Source organism: Orcinus orca, chromosome 1 (genome assembly GCF_937001465.1).
Source record: "Orcinus orca chromosome 1, mOrcOrc1.1, whole genome shotgun sequence".
Classification (NCBI taxonomy): Eukaryota; Metazoa; Chordata; class Mammalia; order Artiodactyla; family Delphinidae; genus Orcinus; species Orcinus orca.
The window spans coordinates 127323071-127350664 of NC_064559.1; the positions used below are offsets into that span (position 1 = coordinate 127323071).

Here is a 27594-nt window from a genome sequence, read left to right on the forward strand (position 1 = left end):
TTTTTTACCAATAATGCTATTATAACTATTGTTGTACAAAACTCTTTGTGTAGATCTCTTATTGTTTCCTCAAGAGAAATTGCAGGTGAAATTGTAGGGCTTTTGATACATAGTGCCAAATTGTCCTCCAGGAAGAATGTGCAAATTTACATTCTGCCAAAAAATGTAAGAGAGGACTCATATTCTTAGACACCCATCAACAATAGATTTTTAATTTTAACTAATATAATAGTCAAAAAAGTATTTTTTGTTTAATTTCCAATGTCTAAATAGTAGTAAGATGGGCATGATTTTTTAATATATTTTTGACCATTTCTTCTTTTGTGAATTTGTTACTTATTTCTTTTGACCAGTTTTCTGTTGTAGTATTTATCTTTGTTTTATAGATTTTTTTAATAAACTTTTTATATATTGCCATTTGCCTCATAATTTGTATGATGGTGTTTTTAGATATACATACAGAAGTTTTACTTTTATGAAATCATATCTGGCAAAAGCTAGTTTTGTGATTTCTCCCTTTCTTTATTTGCTTAGTTTAGCTTTTTCTGCCTTAAGATCATATGCATTCACCCCATCTGGTTCTTTTGGAATTTACATTTGATTATTTAATTAATCTAAAATTTGTTCTGCTCTAAAGTATCAGATATGGCTATACCTTTAATTTTTTTTCACAAATAAGCAACCATTCCAAGATCTCAATATTTGCATTTTAAAGTGACTCCTTCCTTCTCTCAAGTTATGATCCAATGACAAAAAAATGTATCATAAATTGCATGACTTACTTTACATTTAAATGTTCAGTGTCTCAGAATTCGCTAAAGCTTTTCAAGAGTGAATCAGAAATGGGTTAGACAAAGTTCCAATAAGGATGGCCAATTTCTATAAAAAGTTTCATACCTTAAGTAAATCTTTGTCTAATAAGGAAGAGTTTAACAAAACACTTTACAAATAAAACCTTCTGACAAAGTCCAAAATTCTTGGCTATAAGCCCCTTATTTGAAACGAAGACCTTAGTACTACTTTTAACATTTCTGTGAAGACAAAAATGTTTCTTCTACTACAGTGCTGATTCTTTACTTTGAAATATGTTCAACATAGTTCCCTTTTCTTCTTGATATGAACCAGATGGAAAAGGTAGCAGAAGGTGGACCTTGAGGAGAAGATTGATGAGTTCAAGTAGAAGCATGTAGCTTCACATGACAGAAGCAGCTGCAGGTTGGGGTACAATAAGAGAAAAGGGTGGAGAGAGAACATGATGATGGTGTCTGGACTCCTCTCTCTGCTTCCTTCTTACTATATCATTTCCCTTTATGATTCATTTAAACTTTTCCTATATATCGACTCAACTATCTTCCATCCTTACCTCTTTTTTTTTAAAAAACATCTTTATTGGACTATAATTGCTTTACAGTGATGTGTTAGTTTCTGCTTTATAACAAAGTGAATCAGCTATACATATACATATGTCCCCATATCTCCTCCATCTTGTGTCTCCCTCCCTCCCACCCTCCCTATCCCACCCCTCTAGGTGGTCACAAAGCACCGAGCTGATCTCCCTGTGCTATGCGGCTGCTTCCCACTAGCTATCTATTTTACATTTGGTAGTGTATATATGTCCGTGCCACTCTCTCACTTCGTCCCAGCTTACCCTTCCCCTTCCCCATGTACTCAAGTCCATTCTCTACGTCTGCGTCTTTATAGCTGTCCTGCCCCTAGGTTCTTTAGAACCTTTTTTTTAGATTCCATATATATGTGTTAGCATACGGTATTTGTTTTTCTCTTTCTGACTTACTTCACTCTGTATGACAGTCTCTAGGTCCATCCACCTCACTACAAATAGCTCAATTTTGTTTCTTTTTTATGGCTGAGTAATATTCCATTGTATATATGTGCCACATCTTCTTTATCCAGTCATCTGTTGATGGACACTTAAGTTGCTTCCGTGTCCTGGCTATTGTAAATAGAGCTGCAGTGAACATTGTGGTACATGACTCCTTTTGAATTATGATTTTCTCAGGGTATATGCCCAGTAGTGGGACTGCTGGGTCGTATAATTGATAGTTCTATTTTTAGTTTTCTAAGGAACCTCCATACTGTTCTCCATAGTGGCTGTATCCATTTACATTCCCGCCAGCAGTGCAAGAGGGTTCCCTTTTCTCCACACCCTCTCCAGTATTTGTTGTTTGTAGATTTTTTATGATGGCCATTCTGACCGGTGTGAGGTGATATCTCATTGTAGGTTTGATTTGCATTTCTCAAATGATTAGTGATGTTGAGCATCCTTTCATGTGTTTGTTGGCAATCTGTATATCTTCTTTGGAGAAATGTCTATTTAGGTCTTCTGCCCATTTTTGGATTGCATCCCTACCTCTTTTTATGCTTCAAACCTGTGTCACCCACTATCTTCTGGATACCTCCACCTGAATAGTCTAAGCAAGGTGCCTAAAGGCCATCGTACTTCAAACTAAACTGATTATCATTCCTTCTAAGCCTGATCTTCCTCCTGAGTCCTGTGTCTCAACGAACAGCACTCTATCTACCCTCTTACCTAAGCAGAAACCTGAAATTTGGCCTAGATTTCATCCTATGACTCATCTCACTCATGAATGGGATCATAGACATTCACCAATGTCCACCATTTTTATGTCATGTCCTCTTCCTCTTCTGCTCTTCCCTACAGCAAAGGTCTTAGGGAAGTTCTTTATACATTCTTTCCTGGAATTCTGAAATATTCTACAAACTGGCCTCCCACCTTCTTTTCTCATTCTTACCTAATGTATCCTCCAACTATTATGAAGTATTCTTTGTTAAATGCAAATCTGATTGTTTTACCCTTTGCTTAAAATTCCCACATCTTAAGCATGATCTTAAGGTAAACTCCTTAGCATAAACATCAGACCTTCATATTTTAGCTTATCTTGGCCTAAGCAGGTTCAGTGGAGTGGTGAAAAGTAGAATCCAGGAGGTGGTAAATTGAAGAGTGAATAAAGGTTTCAAAATTAAGGACAAGGCATATGGAATACTCTTCCCTGAACTTGAGAAAGATCAAAAGGAAAGTGACAAGAAGAAATGTAGTAGAGGGAAAGGTTGGTTTGTATATGTTAGGATAGTATAAGCTTGCATGTGTTTATATGCTAGGAAAGGATAGCTACAGCTACCAGAAAGGGCATGATTAAAGAAGCTATATCCTTGGCAAATAAGAAAGGAATGGAGTCCAGACAATACATTAAGTCATCTTGGATAAGAGAGTGACATATGATTTTCTACCTACTGCAATGCCATAGGCATGTAATGAAACTGAATTTGGGCTTACCAGTGTCATTTTAGTAAGTAGCCTGTGTTTGAAGAAAGTGACTGCTAGAAAGTCTTAAGAAGCTATTTCCTTCATTGAAAGATGTAGCAAGGTTTATAAGATTTTAGAAGATTATATTTATGGGAAAAGAGTTTCCTGAATTAAGCCTGGAACTACTCTGTCACGCTGCTTGGGTTCAAATTATGCCACTGCCATTTAGCAGCTACATGAACTTGCCTCGGTTAACTAATCTGTAAAGTGGACATAATTAAAGAGTCTGCCTGGGCTTCCCTGGTGGCGCAGTGGTTGAGAGTCCGCCTGCCGATGCAGGGGACACGGGTTCGTGCCCCGGTCCGGGAAGATCCCACATGCTGCGGAGCGGCTGGGCCCGTGAGCCATGGCCGCTGAGCCTGCGTGTCCGGAGCCTGTGCTCTGCAACGGGAGAGGCCACAACAGTGAGAGGCCCGCGTACCGCAAAAAAAAAAAAAAAGTCTGCCTCATGGGATTATAAATTAGGTAGTGTGTGAAGTGCTTTTAGCCTGCACCAAACATATCCTAAATACTGTATATGTTACCCACTATTAGTTATGATGTTAGGAATGGACAGCTTGAAGTAGATAACAGGTTAGGGTGACCCTCCATTTCCATATGTCCAATAAAGTGAACTCAAGAATGTTAGTAGGAATACATAAAGCTCTGGAAGTCAACCAAGTTGGAAGTTTTGAAGAAGTCCATATATTTTTCAGGAAATTTTTATCATATACCTACCATGAGACAAGCAGTGTGCTAGGAATTGAGCATCTATAGTACAAAAAATAAAACAGCCACAGCCTCTGTCCTCATGAAGCATACAGAATAGAGAAAGAAACAGGTATTAAAACAAAGAATCACACTAATAATATAAAGCTATATTTGTAATACAAACAATAAAGAAAAATACAGGATGTGTGGAGTCTTTCATAGCAAGACCTAATTTAGATTGAAGGAGATGAGGAAGGCCTCTCTGAGGAACTGGCGTTTAAGGAGCCCTGTAGACTGGGTAGTGATTAGAGGGGTAAGTGGAAAAAGGGCTGTTCCCGGTGATTCATAATGTGGTCCTAGATTTGGTGAGTGGCCATGGTTATGGAAACAGAAACAGAGGTTAAGTTGATGAAGACTTGATAATTCTCCCTCTAAAATTTGATGATTCTCTTTATATACTGAGGTATAAGGGACAGTAAGGAGTTGAAAATAAGGAGACTAAGATGATTAGATTTTTGATAGTCCCACTAACTGAGATAAAGAAAAATGAAAGATAATGAATCAGGGTTTTATTCTTGGTGTTTTAGGTTTGATGAGTTTTTTAATGTGGGGTGAAAAATTTAGATTTGAGCATATTGAAATTAGTGAACTCAAACTAATTTTGCACCTGTGCTGGATGATATAAAGAAAAAAGAACTGACATGCTGACCGCCTACTGGGTGCCAGACACAAGACAGAAGCTTCACGTATATTTTCTTCATTTCTTGCTTAACCTAATACCCTATGAGGGAGTAGGAAGTTCTGGGGAAGCAAATGGGAACAAGTGATCAAAGAAATAAGAGAATAACCAGAAGGAAATGATGACGTGGAGAAAAAAATAGAGGAAGTCTTAAGAATGAGGAAGTGGTCCACAGGTCAGAAAGCACTGCTCATCTTGGCAAGGACATCTGGTATTGTTTCATTTTGCCTTTCACACGTAACCACTGAGATTCCAATTTCCAGTTGGCAATAATTGTCCTATTCACCCATACATCCATTTTGTCATTCATCCAACAACTATTAACATCCACCCACTATGTTCCAGCACTACTCTAGTCTCTAGCAATTCAGTAGTGAACAAAACAAAAGCCCAGCTCTCGTGGTGTCTACATTTGGTGTCTACATTATAGAACAGACAATAAACAAATGAACGAGTGGGTACATACTACGTCAGATGGTCACAGTGCTGTGGAGAAGATACAGCAGGATTAGGGGAAAAGTAATTGCTGGAGAGGTTGATCAGGAGATGCCTGCCTGGTTAAATGGCATATGAGTAAACACTTCAAAGAGTGAGAGAGTGATAAATGCAGATAGATATCGGGGTCGGGGGAGAACGTTCCATTCAGAAGGAACAGAAAATGCAAAGACCCCGAAGTAGGAAAGTCCTTGGCAGGAAACTATTGAGGCTTTTTAAAAGGAAGAATGATGTGATCTGACAAAATTTTTCAAAGGCTCATTCTGTCTGCGGTGTTGATACAAGATCCTAGATGGGCAAGGACAGAAGCAGGAAGGCTGGTTAGAAGGCTGTTGTAACAATCTAGGTGGGAGATTGGCAGGAAGGAGAATAAATACTAGATAAGGCCGGAAGACCTCAATTCCATTGTTCTAAATGAAATGATGTGTGTGAAAGTATTGCACGAGGCATAGTTCTATTCAAATGTAAGGAGCCACAGTTGTTGTCATTTTCTCACGAGTCCCTTGCCCCCTTGCCCATTATTTTAGACTCCATCTGGATGATGCGGCCATGTGGTTGTTCAGTCCCCATTGAAATTAACAGCCACGTTCCCTTTAAGAGTCATTTTCTCTCTGCATGTGAATCAGACATTTCTTCTTGTGCTTTTATTGTTTTATTGTACCACACTTACCCAGGCATGCTACGTACTTCCCTCTGCTGCTTCATCATTACTTTTATGTTTTCCCTACAGTGTTTCTTCTGTTCTTGACATACCATTTTTCCATCTCCCCTTTTTCCTGAGGGCCTGCGTTATCTGTTTTCGTGCTTAATATCTTCCCTGTCCACCTATCTGTTTATTTTAGCATGTTTCTTCCCTACTCGCTGCTGGCCTCTTTATAGATTCCTCTGTTCAATAGTTTAAACTCCATGCCATTGCTTTGTTTATCCTCTCAGCTAGCACAGTATATTATTCCCCATCTGCTATAGAAAGGGCCCCAGTGTCCCACAAAGTTGACTAAGCCCCTCTTGTCTGAACAAGTTTTTCAGTCATGGATTCAAGTTTCTAATCTACCCCCATCTTCTCTGGTTATGAGTGTGACAATATTATTTCTAAGCAAGCCATGCTCAATAGATCTCATCTTTTGTTCTTTTCTTTCAAATGCCTCAGATAAGACTTAATGGTCTGCTGCTTCAGAAGTAGGCAGTTTCAATATCAGTCAATCAGTAAGTATTTATTGAGTATTTGCTATGTGACCTTAGCAGTGTGCTCAGGACTGGGTCTTCGTCCAGAGACTAACAAGGTATGGTTCAAGGCACCAGGTTTTTCCTGATCTTGGTGGAGATGTAGTGCTAACATATATTTATTATGCACTCACTGCAATCCAGGAAACTGGGAATACAACATGAATTTTAAAAAGAGAGATATCTATCCTTACGGAGCTCACAGTCTAACAAGGGAGAAAGACACATGTTAAAAATTATTTACAGTTCAATCAAATATGTACAAAATGCTCTGGGAACGCAGAGGAGTGAAAGGGATTAGTTCCGCCTCGGGTAATTGTGCAAAGCTTCACAGAGATGGTGATATTTAACATGGAGTTTAATAAATTAGTGTTAATTAAGCAGAGAATTAATAATAAAAGCTAATATTTATTGAGTACTTATGAGGTTTCAGGCACTGTTCTGCATGCTTGTGAATTAACTCATTTAATCCTCACCATAACCCTATCAGGTATCCATATTTTCCCTATTTTACTGATTAAGTAATTAATAAACAGAGAGGTTAAATAACTTGTCTAAGGTCACACAGCTAGGAAGACATGAAAACCAAGACTTGATTCCAAAATCTGGCTCTAAAACTTGGTCCTTAATCACTATCTTCTTCTGTCTCTCATGAAAGGAAAAAAAAAAAAAAAGAAGGTGGCATTTCAAGCATATGAGTATGTTTGCAAAGCATAGTGTTAATACATACTTGGAATAAATGCAGCCATGGGACCTTAAATCCAATACAAAACTCATTCTTTTGTTCAATAGGATTTCCTAGAAAGGACCAAACTGAGAGGCAGTAATGAGGAAAATAATCCAGTTTTCTTGCTCAGTCTTAACATGATGTAAAAGGGCGAGGGGATATACTGATTAAACATTTAAGGATTTCAGCTAGAGCGTCAAGAGTGGTTACTCCCAGTGTTACACTGTGACTAGGGGGTCCTTGAGAACCAGTAGTCTTCACTAGCCAACATGGTATCCAGCTTCCCCTTGCGTCCTTGGAAGCTAAAAAATGGTCTCAGAGGCTGTCAGTCCTACCACAGGGAATAGTCTGGGGCCCTAGCGTCAGCCTGGCGTCCAGTCAATTTCCTCTTTATCAACCCTACATCTGGATTTCCATTTCATAGTGACACATTTACCATACATATTGCCATATTGCGGAGCTGTCGCTTTTGTGAAAGAAAAGGCTTCTGAGGAAGAGGAGGGTAATCAAAATCAGTGCTGAAGGGGAAGGGGAAGAATGAGATAAAGTAAGAAAAAGACAACTGACCTCCAGCAATAGATGTAAAGGTCTCCTTCTAAAAGATGAACCAGGACCTTCTGAAGAAGCTCCTAACACATTCCACAGGTTCACCTGTGCTAGAGAAAAGAAACCAAATAGGAAGCCGTTTTATCTCCTGGCTGAAGAGAACTGAAGTGACAGTGTGCACATTTGGCCCTGCTAAATGAGAAACGTGCTTTAGTCCCAGGCAGCATATAACAGAGATTTGAGAGTCTGCCAAGGCTTATAAAGTTCCCCGAATGCTTCCCACTTCTGTTGATATATTTGAGAATGAATTCTCATTCTCTTTATGAAGCCAGGAATGTATCTCTAACGTCTTTGAATTTCTGGGTAGGAAAATGAATGGTTTAGGGGCACTAGTGATGTTTTCATCTCTTCCTGCTGCTTCTAGGAAGAGATAGACTGCATCTCATAAGACTGGCAAGACAGTGTTGGCAGGAGACCAGTGAGTCTAATCGAGAGGTTTATTATTTCAATTGAGTTGTGAGGGGAAGGAGAAAAGTACTCATATATAACTGTAAGGCATATTAGATACTATGGAGCATAAAAGGGATGACACAGGAAGAAAAATAGTAGAGGATTTTCCCAGCAATTTTCAGAAGATACCAGAGAAATGGGCAGGAGGCATTAACATTCTCAGTTGTCTATATACAGACAAATAGCAGATGAAAAATTATCAGACTGCACTTTAAAACACATGAACAGAATATGGTGAAAATCAACTCTTAAGTCTTACGGGGATGTTTTGAGATGTGATTCCTGACTGGAATATGATGATGGAAAGTTATATCTTCTTTGGAATAAATAAGTCTGACGAAAGGGCTGGGGGAGGAACAGTATATGTCAAAAAGATATACACATGCATGGAAATCCACAAACGTGAAAGTGAAGCATGGAGGAAGCAGCTGCAGGAGAGTGAAATGAAAGGAAAACAGAAATGTTTTCCGGGACTACATCAGAGACCCCATAACTAGATGGTTAATACGGACAGGCAAGATAGAGCAGCGATGTAAGCCTTTACAGACTTCAGATGAAAATTCCACTCCACTAAAGGCAAAACATTGGCAAAACTATTGAATTGCCATGTTGGAAATTTAATCTCACAAAGGAGAGAGAAGCAATGAGAGACTTACTGCATTGACTTATTTCTGGTTCCTTATAAAAATCTGTTTGGGGAAAATGGTAGCTAAAAGAATCTTGAAGGAAAGTAACCATCCCATATCATCGTAGAGTTTGTTAGGCCACAGAAAGGAAGTCTAAACTTAAATGTACAAGTATGCCACCTATAGTAAATCTACTTTCAGGGAGCTCAGAAACAACAATAGAAAACAATCCTGTAGTCAGAGCTCTAACCTGAACATGGATCAAGAAGAATGAGAGGCTGTCAAATTGAAATTTGGTGACATGATCTCTGAGTTTCACGAGGAATAGGAAAAGAGTAAAGCATTTAGATAACTCAGTATTGAATAGTCATATGAGAAAATAGAGATCACATTACCAACGATGATCATAAAAGAGTGGCATCAGGATTTTAAAGTGTTTCAGAAATACCAAAGCCTCAAATTATCTGAATTTGGAGAAAATATTAGGAAAAATGGAAATGTATTTTGTCTATTAAAAGGAAAAAAAAAAAAAGAGAATACACCCACTACTTAGAGCAGATGGTATACTGTTAACTTACAATTAGAACTGTTCAGCTCCTGTTATCTTTGTAGCATCCCCATAAAGAATGCTTTTAGAACTGAAAAGGATAAGGAAAACATATTCGAGAGGTGAAGCCCAAGATAGGTAAGGATAAAGTAGAAACATATCACATTTAGCCTCATTAAATGTATTTAAATCCAAAGTGTCTGGCAAGAACTTGCTACTTTAAAGCCTGAGCCAGCCCACATAAAAAGAATACAGTGATCAGGGCCACAGCTCTCTACTGAACCAATATTGACTACACCCAAACCTCACCCATCTGTCTCAGTAACAAGCTCCCTTCCACTCCACCCTCTCTCACCCACTTCAGTTCCCAGGTCCTCACTAGCTCCTACCCCATCTCTTGGTTTGCTTGTTTCTCTTACCTTCTCCACTAATTTACTTACTATTTTATTTCCTGAATCATGCTTTGTCTCTGCCCTCCCAACTCAGCTTATTCACACTGAGTCCTGTTATCAGAGTTCTACTGAATTTAAACTCAAGACTTCCCTATCTAATTGTACAGTCACCATCCCTGTCTCCTAGCTCGGAGGACATTATATAGAATATCAAAAATAAATTGTATGCTGTATTTTTGAAACTATTTTAGTATGATATTGCTGTATCACACTGCTAAAAATTAAATGGTGCTCTAGGTTCTTTAGAAAAGGAAAAGGTTGATGTGGCAAGGGGAGTGAAGAAAAGATAGAAGTAGACCAGAAAGCTTCATTAAGGATCATTAAACTTTTGACTTGAGAGCATTAGTAAAGGAAGAAAGTATCAAGTGTCAGCATAAATTCTGTGAGAACAAACCAAATTATCTCATTTCCTATTTTGATAGGTTTATTAGGCAAGCAGTGAACTTGATATAACAGATAAGAGCCTGTGACATTGGTAATGGTACAGATAAGGAAATGGTAAAGTAATTAAACAGCTACGTCCAAATAATTTTGATCTGTTTTGGATAGACATCATAGTGATTGCCCACAGCACACTGTCCTTGGTCCTGGCCTTTGAATGACACATTTTTACAGGTATCGTAAATAGTATGCTAATCAGATGTGTAGAAGACTTAAATCTAAGGACAGTTAACACGCCAGATATCAATCACAACTTGAAAATACTTCAATCACCCGTAAAAAAAAATAGGCCAAAAGTAAGAAAGTCATACTAAGCCTAATACATTAAGTATGATGCAGCAGGGATGGGATGGGGGCCCTCTAGTTCCTCACTTTTGATCCCAAACTTTATATCAGACAGAAATATTGACTGATCTAGTTTTTAAAAATACTTCTGATTATCCCAAACAAATAATTAATTGACAAAGATGTGATTCTAGAATTCTGTACTGCTTCCCAATGTTAATTTTGGGAAAACATATTTAAACCACATGCATCACCTACACTTTAAAGAATTTGGCATCACTCTTCCCACATACACATTCATACATAAACTTTTCCACTAATCAGGGATGGCTATAGCAGATCGTGCGACCTTTGTATATCCACACCCTGCTTGGAATAATGAATGTAGGTACCCTAATCTCCACAGGTATGTGTCCAACAGGGACTAGACTAGCCATATGTGCTTTACTGATTATATGCAACTTTCAGCAAACTCCAAATTCCAGAACGTGTACTCAAGGGTATTTATAAGCTGGCAGTACTACCTGGAAGCTTTGAGTTTTAAACAAATGTCCACGTTTTCTGCCACATAGAATGATAATTCATTTTCTTTGATTACTCTTTACAAAATAACTTAAAATTGTTGCCATTCTTTTATCCTCTTCCAGATTAAATATATATATACATAATTTTCTATGTATACTATGATGAATGAGGGGTGATTTTTAACACCATGTGTAAATAATTTTTAGAGGCTCCAAGGACTTTGTTTGATTTAGTTTTGCATTAAACAATGATGTTTTAATAAATGACAACAGCAAATCTCCAATATAGAGCAAAAGGCGTATTTGATATACACAGAATGTGAATTTGCTTCCTTCAATAAAATACCTTAGAAATATGCACTGTTTCTTTGGAATAAGCCTTATAAGCTGGATGACCATCTAAGGAGTTTCCTGTTTAATCATCTTTTGAATATTTACTGATGATTTCAGTCAAGCCATGATCTAATTCAATGAAACAGCTGTTCTGGCTAATTTGTTTACTAGATTGAAAAAATTATTTTCTACCACGTAGAGTCTTTTACAGCCATAGAGTGACCTCATGCATTTGCTGTCTTAAAATATTAGAAAATATTAAACATATCCAGATACGTTGACTATGATTATTTTGTATTTAAAGAGGTACTTAAATCTTTTTGTGAATCTCATATTAATAAAAGTATTCGGTAAATCAAAAAGTAGCTGTTAGCTCATACAACTGTATGCCTAATATTTTGCTGAATATTTAGTATATAGAAAAACTAAAGATACATTTATTTTAACAAAGATTTGAGTACCCATTATGTTTCAGTGATCTGAGGAGCAAGATACACAACATGAGATACAAAGATGAATAAAGCCTCCTAAGAGGCTGCAAATAAGGAGCTGAATGTAGAAAATACCTACAACATGAAGTAAACTTTGCTAAATAGAGAAATAACCGATGAGCCAGTAAAGCAGAGTGCTTATGATCATAGAATTTGAAGTTAGGCAGCACTGGTCTGAATCCCTGCTTCATCATTTATTTAATTTTATACCTTAAATGTCAATAAGCTCATCCTCTATAAAATGTGTGAGATTTAAATGAGAAAATGCTTAAAAATTATGGCATTGGCCTGATACATAGTAAGAACTCAAAGTAATCTGTAACCATTAGTTCCACATAATAGATAAAACACTCTAGGCCATTGCATTGGTAGGAGGGGGAGAGAGAGAGGATGAAGAGGGGAAAAGGGCAGGAGGAAAAGATGTAGGAGACAAAGGAAGAAGAGAATGAAGAAGCGGGAGATCACACCTTCAATTTGGTTAGGAAAGGAGAAGGAAGAATTAAGGAGATTTTCAGGAAGTAGTGGCATGTGAGATGTCTTTGAAGGATGGACGGGATTTTTCAAAGTGAAGATGGGAAGGAAGGGTATTCTGGACAGAGGACTCAAGATAAAATTAGGTGCCAGAGGAGTTGACTGACAAGTGTGTTCAGTGTAGGGCATGTGTCCAGTGTAGCTAAAGCACATGGTGTTCGGAAGTGAGAAATAAGACCAAAAAAGACTAGTTGGTAGAAAGCCTTAAATGCTAGACTTAAATGTGAAACTGTATTTAATTCAACAGATTTTTGAGTAAGGTAGTGAGAACATTTAAGCTGTGCTCTACAGCATAGATGAAGATGACAACACTGCATAAGGTAGAAAGGAAAGGGAGAATAAGAGGATGAGACATGTAGGCTCTTATAAGTACATTAGAAGTAATGGGAAATTAATTAGTAATGGTTAAAGATTATAGTAGACTTGGAAAGAGGATTCAGAAGATATTGCAGATCCAGAGCTCAGAAGACTTGGCAACTAATGAGATCTTGGAGTAGGGAGAAGTCAGAGTGAAATACAGCTCTGAAATTTCAAGCCTCAGTGACTGAAGAAATCCTAACAGTGTTAGTAAGACTAAGGAAATCAGAAGGAAGATCCAGTTTTGTGATGCTGATGAAAAATTCGGTGAGGGGTGAATTTGACATACCAAATTCTAATGACAGTGCTTATCATGCAGCTGATAAAAGTAGATCTTAAGTCTGTGAGAGAAATTCAGAATGGAGATATTGACTTGGACATCAAGTGCCCCCCCTCTACAAACAGACTGTGGTATCACTGAAATTATACCTTCAACACACTGAAAAGAAAATAGTCAAGACAGTAAGTTTTTGATCACCTTATTTTTTGAGAGACACACGAATGGTATATAATTATGTAAGCTTTGTTTCAGTTTAAAAGCTCAAAGTCATGAGCATATTGTCATTTAGAGCTGAAATCGGGAAAAAATAGAGTAAAAAAGGGTAACCAAGGTCATAAAAAGAAGAACAGAAAATAAGATACCATAGAGAATATAGGAAGGTGGCTTTAAATGTGAGTCAAACCACCTTGAATTCAAACAAAAGATTGTCTTGTTAAAAGTTAAAAACAGAAGCAGAAAATCTTGACAGCATACTAATTTTACAAACATTGTTACATTCTTCTGTTTTGTTTTATGAAACAAAGTGTTTCTTATTGTTGATGAAACATCTTCTGTGCTTCACATATTAAGCACACTTCCAATTAATATGAAGAACAAAGCAATGTGTAACAGCATGAAAAATCTTCAGTGGTGAATGAAGAAAATCCTAGTTCTTTAATAGTAAAAGAACATCTTATTTAGCTATTAAATTAACCTAATTAATTAACATAAATTAGAATTTTTAAATAGTGAAATATACTCTTCAAGACATGACAGGTGGGTATGCTATCAAAGCACTCTTCTAAATGAAATCTAGACTCCAAATGCAGTGCTATAAATGCATAGTGTCCACATTTTTATTCCCCTCATTCCTAGCAATCTAAAGTTTTCTAGTATCAGTGCATTACCCTTTGTCACTTTTCATTACTTTTGGATCATTCAAAGTCCAAAATTGAGAAAAAGTAAGCCACAACCACTGAAAAGGGTGTCATTTCTTCTGTCCACAGAAACACTGATTTAGATCATTTGTAGAAAACCTGATGAATGCAATTAGTTAGGTCTTGTGTTTCTACGCTAGATATATACAGAAAGCCCATCTTTCAGGAGACAGAAATATGTAAGCTATAATTATAAAAAGTATATCTGTGAGAACTACAGTATCCAAAACCTTCTAAGTTATATAATGCAGGATTTTATAAAAACAGGGAAATTTGGACAGATACTAATCATCACATGGCAATGTTTTACAATGAACACTGTAAGTAATTCAGTGCCTATCTTTCAGGATGTGATTGGAAAAGCACTGCAGTACCTTGGAACATTTGGTGAACTGAGCACCTTAGAGCAAGTTGTGGCTGTGATTGATGAAGAAATGTGTATCAGCTGTGGCAAATGCTACATGACCTGTAATGACTCTGGCTACCAGGTAAGAATCCTGCTGCAATTAGGATGCTGTGAGGCATGTTTCTTCTTGGCTTTTGTAGCAGAAAGCATCTTCTGTCACAAAGTGTGGGATTCAGACCAGACGTGCCAAACATTGCTACTCAGCAGTGACATAGCTCTCTGTCCTCTCACCCTCATAACATAGTGATTTTTTTTTTTAAAGGGAAGCCATAACTCATACTAACGATGTCACCATTCAGTGCACAGTACTGTTTTAGTATCATTTCATCACTCATTAAATTGGAAGGAAGAATTCAAACAAAAAAAGAAATTCACACAATTATGCCCATGAGGAAGCATTATGCTCTCATGCAGAGGGAAAAGAGCTACAATTTATTGCCATGACCCTGAAAGAACTTGCTTCCTTCTACCAAAAGAGTAATGCTCTTCCATTCAGTATTGATTGAGCTTCATTTAGAAAGAAAAAGCATTTTCCCACCAACTAGATGGGCTGGTTGGGACCAGAAATTCCTCTATAGCTGGAAGAGTCAACAAGTTGTATTCCTACCACATGAAATGATCCAGAGATTCTTTCCAGTTCCTCAGCCTTCAGCTGAGAGTCTGCCATGGAACAATAAAGAAAAAATGGGCATTCAACTGTCTTCAGGCTAAAAACTACAGAATAATATTATTTTCATTAAATATTTCAAGCTATAAAGAAGTATAATAAAGTAAAATAAGATCCCTTTAAGATGATTAATGAATTTTCAAATTAGATAAACTGGCCATTGTTAAAAATTGTAGTTCATTTACCTTATTCAGCTTGGAGAAAGTTCCTATTTGCTTGTGGTACGATATTACATATTCTTCTGATCACCTAATACAGGTATGACAGACATAATTTTAATTTTTTAAAAATCTCTTCTTCCTTAATTTAACACTACTTCTATACCAAGTTTTCACCCTTGTATCACTTTTTTTCTATCTGAGAAGTGTCTCTAACAGTTACTTTGAAAATGCTAATCATATCACATTCATTTTCATTTCTTCTTTTCTCTAATTAACCAATCAGAGATAAGTAAGGAAGTTTCATCACTAAAATCACAGCATCAGGGTTCTAACATCTTAAATCTTAGAGGTTATTACTCCCACCTTGGAATTCTAGCCTTGGTACAATTTTAGCAAAAATAATCTTATTAATGAGGGGAAAAAAATCACAATTATACATTTAAAAAGATTTTAAAAGTCCTTTGACTCTTATGTCTCTAAAGGATAAAAAATAGAAAATCAAAATCTTCAACTGAAAAGTTTTACATGTTTGCAAATTTTCAAAGTATAAGATTTCTTTTTTTTTTTTTTTTTTTTTGCGGTACGCAGGCCTCTCACTGTTGTGGCCTCTCCTGTTGCGGAGCACAGGCTCCGGACGCGCAGGCTCAGCGGCCATGGCTCATAGGCCCAGCCGCTCCGTGGCATGTGGGTTCCTCGCAGACTGGGGCATGAACCCGTGTCCCCTGCATTAGCAGGCGGACTCTCAACCACTGCGCCACCAGGGAAGCCCAAAGTTTAAGATTTCTAAAACATAAGTATTATTTTATTTTCATCAATTGTTTCTTGGATTTCTATTTATAAAAGGGTACATAAAGAAGAGAAATAGCTTTTACTCATTTAAACAGCCATCTGAGATGTTGTTTTACAAAACATAGCAACAATTTGTTTAGACAAATTTTCTAATAGTTTGTCATAACTATAGTTCTTGTTCAGATATATGGTTGTTTCCTTAAAGATCAGAAATTTTTAAAAAATATTAAGCAGCCTGACATAATTTACTCTGAGACCATTTTCATTTTTATGTGCATAAAAGAGAAAAAAATTATAGTTACAAGTAGCCTCATTTGGGGGAGGAAAAGTTTAAACATAAAAAATATTTTGAATTGGATTATATAGCATGTTGTATGACACAGGAAAAAAAAACACAACAGAATTCAGTAATTATTTCAAAATGTAAGATTTGCAGACCTGGCCTCAAGGAGTATCTGGAGTGAGGCGGGGGCTTAATGACCCTCATAATTTTGCTCAGCCCCCTAGCTCGTTCCTCCAAATTAGTGCACCATCTGAGTAAAAACATCAAATTGTTCTGCAAGATTCCAGACAAGTCCTCAAGTCCCCTCTGCCCCCACGTATCTACCCTGAAGTCTCCCCTAGATGGAAATTCTTGCATGTTGTTTCCAAATAAGAAATGTTATAACATTTGGAAACAAATGTTTCTCTCTTTAACAAATAATCATCATGACTTTAAATAAAAATCTAATTGTAAATTTCACACTAGGTATTTTCATTGCACATTATAGATTGCTTCATGTTAAAAGAAAGGAAGGAAGGAAAGAAGGGAGGGGGGGAAATGGAATAAATTATTGAATTTCTCAAAATCCTGAGCAGTTTTAGAGCTGGAAGACTTATCCTGGTTCTCCCAGCTGAGGAGTGTCAGGCCAGGACCAGGAAGCGGTGTCCAGGCTCCCATCTTTCAGTGATTTTTCCCCTTGGTGGTCGGGTAATGCCTAGAATCAGCTTGGAAATCCTCAAACCTGAAAGCTGGCACTTAAGCTAATTTTTTTTCCTATTGCCTTCTTCTAAACACTACACACATAATTTGAAATCCAAACAAGTGCATTCATTGCCCCATCTGACAGTGACGTTTCTCCACTGCCGAGAACCATGAGTGCGAGAAGGACAAGGTGTGGAAGCACCCTGCCCCCCTCAGGTAGCTGACACCTGCCCAGTCATGGTCAGACTGACAAGACCTGTGTTCTTCTCAGAACACAGGACACTAGAGAGTTACTATGTTATGAAATATTTTCCTCACACAAAGAGAGAAAAATACCTCTAAGGAATTTTAAACATTGTGTTTCTAATTTTAAAGGCATTTTTTTTTTGTCCTTTTTTTTTTTTTTCCTTCTCCCTGGCAGCTCAACTGTTGCTATAGCTGCACCACGGTGCTGGGCGTAGTTGTCTCCAAGTGCAGCTCTCCTGCAGTGGAAAAAAACGTTGATGCTAAAATGGGGGCATTCTTGACCTTTGTGGGCAGTGACAGCAAGACTCTTTATTTCTGTTCGCAGGCTATCCAGTTTGATCCTGAAACCCACCTGCCCACCATTACTGACACTTGTACAGGCTGTACCCTGTGTCTCTCCGTCTGCCCTATTATCGACTGCATCAGAATGGTTTCCAGGACAACACCTTATGAACCAAAGAGAGGCTTGCCCTTGGCTGTGAATCCCGTGTCTTAAGGTGATTTGTGAAACAGTTGCTGTGGACCTTGAGGTCACCTACTTATGCTGATCTTTTTAATTGTGATCATTATGCTCAGCTCTTTCTAAATTCAAACAAACATATAATTTCTAAATAAAAAAAGATAATTTCTAAAGAAATTTCTAAATTTTAAAAATGTCTACTGCCAGTGACCATTCAGTTAATGGTCGTAAAATAGAATAATTCTTTTCTGAGGAGAGCTGTTAAATATAACTGTGTAGCAGTTAATTGGATGTTCACCATCAGTTGTCCATTATGAAAAATATTAGCAGTTTTGTGGCAATTAATACTACAGTTTCCAAATTGCCCTATGCTGGGCTCTGTCTTTGATTTCTAATTGTAAAAGAAATAAGTATTTTAGAACAAAGTACAATTTAACTTATGAGCAAATGTTTCCAAGGCAACATTTTATAATTAAAAATTACATTTAATTTTAACTCTGTTTCTAAGCAAAGGTAATTAGCTCCATAAAGCTCAAATGAAGTCACATAATAATTTTCTGTGGCAGGAAAAGAAAGCCAACAAGGATTTGGGAAACTTTTTTCAGGCCCCTTCGCTGAAATAACTTCTTTTTGGTGCTGGATACTGAAGGCGAGAGTATTTAGTAACCATTCATATCACACTGTGCTATTCATCACTCAGTCCTTAGATGGGTGTCCAAATGCCACCAATGAATCAACATGACATTCTTCTTTAAATATTTAAACTATGTTCCTAACAAAGTAAGATGTGTTAGGACGGAGCTCTGGTTAAAGCCACTCTTTTGCTGTGCACAGATCTGTTCTATCTGCTTCTAATAGTAACCTTCATGATTACAGCAATTAATGTTTGAACACAACCCAGATTATACAGCAGTGGGTCATGTGCTTCATCATTCAAGAATGAAAAATATAGTATTGGAAATATATATTAAATGTGTGATACCACTTTACCAACTCTTTATTTTAGTGTTTATGTGGAATTTTGAAAGTAATTAAATAAAAAAGAAATATTTTCTGTTACTGCCAAATAATATTTTTGTATTTCTCTATTTTCATAATCAGCAAATAGCATCCTATAAATTAGTTTATCTCTTCTTTGTGGCATATTTTAATATGAATCCATAAGTAGTGAATCTTTATGTAATCATCTGTGGCATATTTCTATGACAAATGCAAGATCAAGAAAAATTAAATGTTTGATTATGCACTTTTAGAAATGCACATTTACCACAAAATCTGTATGATTGAATAATACCAAATAAAATTTTATAAAGCATTATTAAATAACACGGTCTTTTGCTATCTCTTGGTAGAGCAGTTTGGTGTTAATTCTACAGCAAATTCCATTCACAGTCAGTCATACATATCAAGCTAGTTCAAATCTAATGAAGGTGTCCTTAAGATTTCTTCCCACTCTTGACTCTGATAAACCCTTCTATACAGATGGTGCTAACATCTATACCTCCAAGTTGGACTTCTGTCCATGTATCTGACCACTTGCTGTATTTAAGCATTTCAAACTCAATTTCAAAAGTCAAAATAGTTACTTCTCCTGCTTTTTGTCTTCCCTGCTTTCATGGAACATTCCCCAAGTCTTTCCCCAGCTCTAAATTGTAGAAACTGCCATGGTTCTTTCCTCCATTGTGTATTATGCAGCTCTTGTAATACCTCCTAACAGGCCATCCAACATCCCCTTCCACTTCTTCAGTGCTACTCTATTGATAGATTACTTGCCAACATGAATGTCCCATCATATTTCTCCACCACCATAAAAACCTCCCGATCCTTTCATGTGTTAACAAATTAAATGCAGTTTCATTAAAATGGAATTGAATACTCTCCTACTAAGAGCCTCCACTACTATTCCAAACATATGTTCTTTACATACTCTGGGCTTTAACCAAAGTTGGAAGATAATTGCAGTCTTTGGAGTTTGATACCTGGCTGTCACTTAATTGCTTGTTACCTCAGACAACCAAACTTCCTAATCTATAAAACTGGTATTAAAATAGTTTCTAATTCCTAAGGTTATTGTGAGGATAAAACAAAATAATACAGGTTAATTAAATAACTCTTATTGAATAAGTATTCACTTTTTTTTTTTTTTCTCATTTAAAAGCATCCTATAGTGAAGCAATTTAGAAAACAAAGATATGTTTTGGATACAAATCATCTTCTGTCTCTTCTATTATGTTTGTTATTTTATTTATTTATTTATTTGCGGTACACGGGCCTCCCACCGCCGCGGCCCCTCCCGTGGCGGAGCACAGGCTCCAGACGCGCAGGCCCAGCGGCCATGGCCCACGGGCCCAGCCGCTCCGCGGCACGCGGTATCCTCCCGGACTGGGGCACGAAACCGTGCCCCCTGCATCGGCAGGTGGACCCCCAACCACTGTGCCACAAGAGAAGCCCCTATGTTTGTTATTTTTAAATGAAAATGTTTATATTGGAACAAGTTATAAATCTTACTGGTTCCCTTGTTAACAGTGAGTTCATTAAAATCTTTAATGTGTTCACTTAAAAATATGTTTACACTGGGCTTCCCTGGTGGCGCAGTGGTTGAGAATCTGCCTGCTAATGCAGGCGACACGGGTTCGAGCCCTGGTCTGGGAGGATCCCACATGCCGCGGAGCAACTGGGCCCGTGAGCCACAACTACTGAGCCTGCGGGTCTGGAGCCTGTGCTCCGCAACAAGAGAGGCCGCTACAGTGAGAGGCCCGCACACTGCAATGAAAGGTGGCCCCCGCTTGCCACAACTAGAGAAAGCTCTCGCACAGAAACGAAGACCCAACACAGCAAAAATAATTAATTAATTAATTAATAAACTCCTACCCACCAACATCTTCTTAAAAAAAAATCATAAAAGAAATATGTTTACACTAGAGCTCATATAATCAGGTTATACTTTATAATAAACACAGAATTTCAATAATATAAACACAGTTACTAAGATCTTATCTAATATTGTCTGAAGAGACCATCAGCAGTCTATCTTGTACTACTCATGTGAGAGCCTTGTCATTACAATAAAATAACTTAAAAATTCTTGTTGACTGTACATCAAGAAAAAAATTTACCTGTAAATATTGTTTATCTAAGACACACATTTTTTAATGCAGAACAAATTCTTCTACCATTGTTTTAAAACTCTATCAACCAAAATGACAGCAACAAACCAAAACTAAAATGTAAATAAAACATCTCATTTAAGCACACAGTAATTTGATCAGAATAGAGGTTATTAGCCCCATTTCACAGATGGAAAACCAAGGCTCAAAGAGTTTATGCAATTTGCCCAAGACCATACACTGAAGAGGGCAAAGTCCGTATTTAAACCCAATACTCCACTCCCCCACTACACAGCCCACAGTGCATGTTCCCCATCTTCACTTGCACCTCCCAAACCTTCCTACAAACGTGAAAAAAGTTATTCATCTTACACACAGGTTATTAGAATCTGGATCTGCTGCTTGCCAAGCACATGAACTTGGATATGTTAACTAGACCACTGAACCTCAATTTATTCATCTGTAAAATTTCATCAGAAGATGATAGCTTTGCATTTAATACATTAGATATAATTTTAATTTCTGTTGCTATTATTTATGAACATAGAAATTTCAAATACACTTTAAAGAGATAAAAGGCTACTATCAAAATTCTACATTTGCTAGACTCAAAATCAGACTGTCTTAGTATTAACTGGTGGTATGACTTCCTAAGCATTCATTCATCATCCTAGCAATCTGGAAAAAGACATTCCAAGCAGTTGGAAGATCAAGATTCTTTTTTAAAAAAAAATAAATTTATTTATTTATGTTTGGCTGTGTTGGGTCTTCGTTTCTGTGCGAGGGCTTTCTCTAGTTGCGGCGAGCGGGGACCACTCTTCCTCGCGGTGCGCGGGCCTACTCACTATCGCGGCCTCTCTTGTTGCGGAGCGCAGGCTCCAGACGCGCAGGCTCAGTAGTTGTGGCTCACGGGCCCGGTTGCTCCGCGGCATGTGGGATCTTCCCCGACCAGGCCTCGAACCCATGTCCCCTGCATTGGCAGGCAGATTCTAAACCACTGCGCCACCAGGGAAGCCCCAAGATTCTTTTAAAAAGAGAGTAGGGTGGCCGGGCTTCCCTGGTGGCACAGTGGTTGAGAGTCCGCCTGCCGATGCAGGGGACACAGTTTCGTGCCCCGGTCTGGGAAGATCCCACTTGCCGCGGAGCGGCTAGACCCGTGAGCCATGGCCACTGAGCCTGCGTGTCCGGAGCCTGTGCTCCGCAATGGGAGAGGCCACAACAGTGAGAGGCCCGCGTATCGCAAAAAAGAGAAAAAAAAAAAAAGAGAGAGAGTGGGTAGCTAATTCTAACAAAAATGAAAGATCCCAGTAATGAAACTTAACATATATATATATATATTACCATATTTAGAAATGAAGCTCAGCTGACTTGACTTTCAGACAATGCCCTCTCTTCCATATTATTTTGCTAGGTGGGTATTACCTATTTTTCTACAATATGAATATTTGGAGATGCATTATTCACTTTTGGTGGTCTTAGGGTGCCATTTAATGGCCTGAAGAAACTATGAAATAACCATTGTCTGAAAGGGTTAATTAATATGGTAACATTAATTAATATAGTACCTCTTTTATTAATTAGTACAGATTTTCTGCTTAAATTTTTTTAATTACAAAATGACATTTTTTAAGTGAATAGTCCCATTCAGGTTGGAAACTTGCATGGCTAATTGTCCCTCTGAGTATGTTAGCCTTTCATTAACTGATCTATAGCATTTATAAACTCTGATATTGTCTATCATTGTTTTCATGTTTACTATTCTTCTAATATGCACTATAAACTGCTGTGCCATTAAAGAAACCAAGCCATCTTGTCGCTGGTAGATAGTCTATAGTAGTGAGTCATATTGGTTAATGTATCTATGCAGTTATTTCTTTACAGAATTTGTGTAGTGCTTTTCCACATGTTGTGTTCCGCAAGCACCCAGAGTCTTCTGTGTCCCTGCCTTCTCTATTCCACTACCATTGATGAATTCAAATTCATACACTGCTGGAAGTTTTTGAAGATTTGCATTAGTCAACATACGGGTCAAGACCTCCTCTCTTACCAATAATTTTCCTTCATGTGTTTCTGTTGAAACTAAGATCTACCTGCCTATTACTAGTGCTGGCTTATTCATCTTTCCTGACCTTCTGTGATTTTATGGTATCCAGCTCCATGGAATCTAGGTATTTGGTCAAAGATAAAGTGCCAAGTATACACAAACACGCACACACACACACACACACACAAGTGTGAGAAAGACACATGTATGTTAAGACTCAATTATTGAAAAGGTTAAGTCTGCAGATTTTCTTGGAGATATAAGAACCTGAGTGAAAGATAAGAAACTTTCAATTCATGTCTTTATGTAAGAAACTCAAAAATGCTTATTTTCTCTGTTTTAAAAGAATCTCTTCTGAGTGAAACAGAGAGGGAGGGCTTAGGGATTTGGGACAGAACTGTAGGAAGCTAACCATAATTTTTTTTTTACATTCCCCGTTTGTTTTGCAACATTTGGGAGACTACATCTTGCTCTTCCTTCTTATAGGTTGTGATGTTTTGATGGGGCATTTATGTGGTTGGGGGGGCATGGTATATTGAATAATGAAAGTTCGTTTTCTCTTTTGAGACTACAAGCATGAGTAATTTTTTTTTTTCCGGTACGCGGGCCTCTCACTGTTGTGGCCCTTCCCGCTGCGGAGCACAGGCTCCGGACGCGCAGGCTCAGCGGCCATGGCTCACGGGCCCAGCCGCTCCGCGGCATGTGGGATCTTCCCGGACCGGGGCACGAACCCGCGTCCCCTGCATCGGCAGGCAGACTCTGAACCACTGCACCACCAGGGAAGCCCAGCATGCGTAATTTTTATCCTACTGCAACGTCTTACCAACAACTATGGCCAATGGCAATGCCTCCTATTCCAGTATTATTCTGAGCTAACCCTTAAAATAAAAATCTTTGAAAGTTTCCTGAAGACAAGAACATGGCAACTTTATGCTCTCTTCTGCTAAAGACAGCAGTATAGGAGTCCAAGGACCTAGCAAAGAACACCATAGATAAAACATCTACATTAAAGATAAGAGGACTCCAAAGTGACTCCAAAGTCTATGTGTCATCCCCACTTCTCTGAATTTCAAATGTGTATATCAGAGTGCTTGTTGTACAATGGATATTCAGTTACAAAGCCTAACTTCGGATGCCTAAAGTCAACTCTTATCTCCTCCTTAGTTCATCTCTTCCCATCCTTCTTCGTGTATCATAGCTTTGCTCCTCGTCTAGTCACTCAGGATTGATCCAATAAAATCACAATAAGCTCTTCCTTTCTTTCCTGCCCCATATCAGTCACGAAGCTTAATTTCAAGTGACAGAAAATCCAATTCAAACTATTTTAGGAAAAGAAAGAAGGATGTTATTGGCTTACATAACTAAAAACCCAGGGGTAGTGTTTATTGGATCCAGAGTTTCAAATAACAGCATCAGCAGAACTCAGATTCCCTTCATCTCTCTGTTCTGCCTTCTGTGGCTTTATTTTCAGGTTCCACGTGTGACCCCTGGAGCTCTAAGTTCACATCGTCTTTGTTGTATCATAAAAAATATCATATTGTTGTGTGGTAGACAAAACAATGTCCCCTCCCTAAGCTGCTTATGTCCTAATGCCTGGAACCTGTGAATTTATCAAGCTACATGACAAGGGGGGGAATAAATACCAGATTGAATTAAGGTTGCTTATCAACTGACCTTAAAATAGGGAGATTATCCTAGATAATCTGGGTGAGCTGAATGTAATCACAAGAGTCCTCAGTAAGTGGAAGAAGGAGGCAGAAAAGACAGAATGTCAGCAATGCAATCGAGAAATACTCAGCTGGTCACTTAGGGCTTTAAAAATGGAAGGGGGTCACAAGGCAGGGAATTCGAGCACCTCGAGACGCTAGAAAAAGCAAGAAAATGGACTTTCCCCTAGAGCCTCTAGAAAGGAAGGCAATTCAGCCCATCGTTAGTTTGTAACCAATGGAGACACTTCTTAGACTCTGATCTCCAGAACTGTGAGATGATTAAGTATTTGTGTTGCTTTCAGTAACTTACTTTGTGATAGTTACAGCAACAATAGGAATCTCATATATTCTGCAAGGATCAAGAGCCTCTGTTGTTACCAAATTTGGGTAAACGGATGGACCAAAGAATAAAAATCAACTACAGTCTGTCCCACTGCATTCCTCCCATCCTTTGCCAGTTTTTATCAAATTCTACCTCTGAAATAAGAAGTGCTTCTGTATCTTCTTCTATTCTCATTGTCCTACTTCAGGTCTTTATCAAGGGACTTAAAGATAATTTGTAAGGTCCATAACAGTTCCGTGTTGCTAGAATCTAGTACCTAAGATATGAAAAAAAAAATTGTCTAAAGTAGAAATTTACATGACCTTAGAAATAAAAACAAAGCATTCATTTGTGCCCAAAAATATCAGATTACATTGATATATATAGGAGATGAGACAGTAAAATGTAGAGTCAAATATTCTCAAAAAGAAATTTAATATGATTTTTGTCTTATGTGCTAACTTTATTTTCATAAACTTTTTATTAAAATATAGCACACACAGAAAAATTCACAAGTCATAAGTTTCAGCTTATCACACAAAGGGAACACCACAGGGCTTCCCTGGTGGCGCAGTGGTTGAGAGTCCGCCTGCCGATGCAGGGGACACGGGTTCGTGCCCCGGTCCGGGAGGATCCCACATGCCGCGGAGCGGCTGGGCCCGTGAGCCATGGCCGCTGGGCCTGCGCGTCTGGAGCCTGTGCTCCGCAACGGGAGAGGCCACAACAGTGAGAGGCCCGCGTACCGAAAAAAAAAAAAGGGAACACCCCAAAGAGAACAATACTCATTTAATTCCCACCCAAGTCAAAAATCTCCCTGCATCTCTGAAATCCTTCTTGGACCTCTTCCTTTCTCCTGCAAAGTAACCACTATCCTGACCTCTAGCACCATGCTGGTTTGCCTATTTTTGAACTTTATATAAATAGAACCACACAATAAGTTTTTTTTTTTTTTTTTTTTTTTTGGTCACACTGCACAGCATGCAGGATCTTAGTTCCCGGATGAGGGATGGAACCAGTGCTCCTGCAGTGGAAGCATGGAGTCTTAACCACTGGACCACCACGGAAGTTCCCCACAATATGTATTTTTTTAAATGATTGATTTCTTTCACTCAATATTAGCCTTTGGAGAGTCATGTATGCAATTGCATGTAATGGTAATTTGATGATTTTTATTCCTGTATAGTATTCCAGTGCATAAGAATGACATGATTTCATATCTATGTTATTATTGAAGAAAATATAGGTCGTTGGTAGTCTTTCTTACTATTACAAATAATGCTGCTATGAAGATTCTTGTGTTTGTATTTCGGTGCATAGATGTATGCATTTCTTTTGAGAAATAACCAGGAAGGGGATAGCTGAATCGTAGGAATTGTGTGTCTTTATTATTATTTGTGCTACCGAAATGTTTTGCAAAATTATTATAGCCATTTACACTTCACCAGCAGCATTCAAGTTCCTCTTCACCCTTGTTAACACTTTATATTGGAAGGAGGGGTGTTAGCAATCTGATGGGTGCATAGTGGTAAATATTTAATAAACAGAAAACAAAAATCTTAATCATGAAGGAAAAAGTTGATAAAGACAACATTAAAATTAGGAGTTTCTGGGAAACTCCCACTGGTGGCCCAGTGGTTAGGACTCCTCGCTTTCACTGCCGAGGGCCTGGGTTCAGTCCCTGGTCGGGGAACTAAGATCCTGCAAGCCGTGAGGCACGGCCAAAAATTTTAAAAATTTTTAAAAGTTGGGAGTTTCTTTTTGTCAAAAGGACCACTAAGAGTATGAACAGGTAAGTCACAGAGTGAGAAAATACATTTGCAATACATATAACTGGCAAAGAACTCACTTACAAAATATTAAAAGGCCTACAAATCAATAAGAAAAAAACAGACCACCAATAGAGCAAATGGGCAAAAGACATAAATAGATGCCTCACAAAAAGAGGATATTCTAACTGTAAACAAGTGTATAAAAAGGTGCTTCAAGGTATTGAAAACTAAAATATAAGGTACAACTCCACTAGATAGAAAAAAACCTGAAAGAATTGTAGTAAATAGAAAATTCTGAAGCTGCTTGGCCCCTAACCAGAGTGTGTAATTGAGCAGTAAATAAAATTTAGCCTACCGGTTTCATGCTGAGGCAAAATGAGAAATGAAGTTTTCTTAATCTTTATTCATTGTAAAGGATTTGTTATTTAGGAAAGGAAGTTTATTAGTTCCTGTATCAAGTGAGATTTTAATGAATGAATGACTGTCAATTTCAGAGAGTTTAGAAGATACCTTCCTTAGGGAAGATGTTCATTACTACAAACAGACCCCTATGGAATTTGTCGGGTGGTTGAAAATCTTAGACGGCTTGTTTGGTACAGCAACAGTAAAGAAAACCATACTTTGCATATTATCAATAGTATTGCATCAACCATTTTTACACTCAGCCAGGAGGTGTTTACAAATTAACTCTTCATTACCATGCCTTAAATAGCAGAGACAGCTCCACATTCATCAAGTGATAATTATTAAGGACTTTCAGGTGGTGGGGCTGTCCAAATTATGAAATTATCGGGTCTAAGTGTATATACATTTAGCTTTCAGATCAATTTTATCAGCAGGGAAACTGTAGAGTCTTTTGATTCACAGACAAAGGCTTACTAAGAGTATCTCATAT

General features: G+C 37.9%; 1 protein-coding gene across 2 annotated transcripts in view; it reads left to right on the plus strand.

The window, feature by feature from the left end:
* The window catches only part of DPYD (dihydropyrimidine dehydrogenase), a 795698-nt gene extending 776882 nt beyond the window's left edge, over positions 1 to 18816 (plus strand). For both annotated transcript variants that reach the window (XM_004263062.3, XM_033437294.2), the window contains 2 exons: positions 14403 to 14543; positions 17614 to 18816. In XM_004263062.3, coding sequence (XP_004263110.1) covers positions 14403 to 14543; positions 17614 to 17784 — 312 coding nt within the window. In that variant the 3' untranslated portion in view covers positions 17785 to 18816. The remainder of the gene's footprint in view (positions 1 to 14402; positions 14544 to 17613) is intronic.
* Positions 18817 to 27594: the final 8778 nt, after the last annotated feature.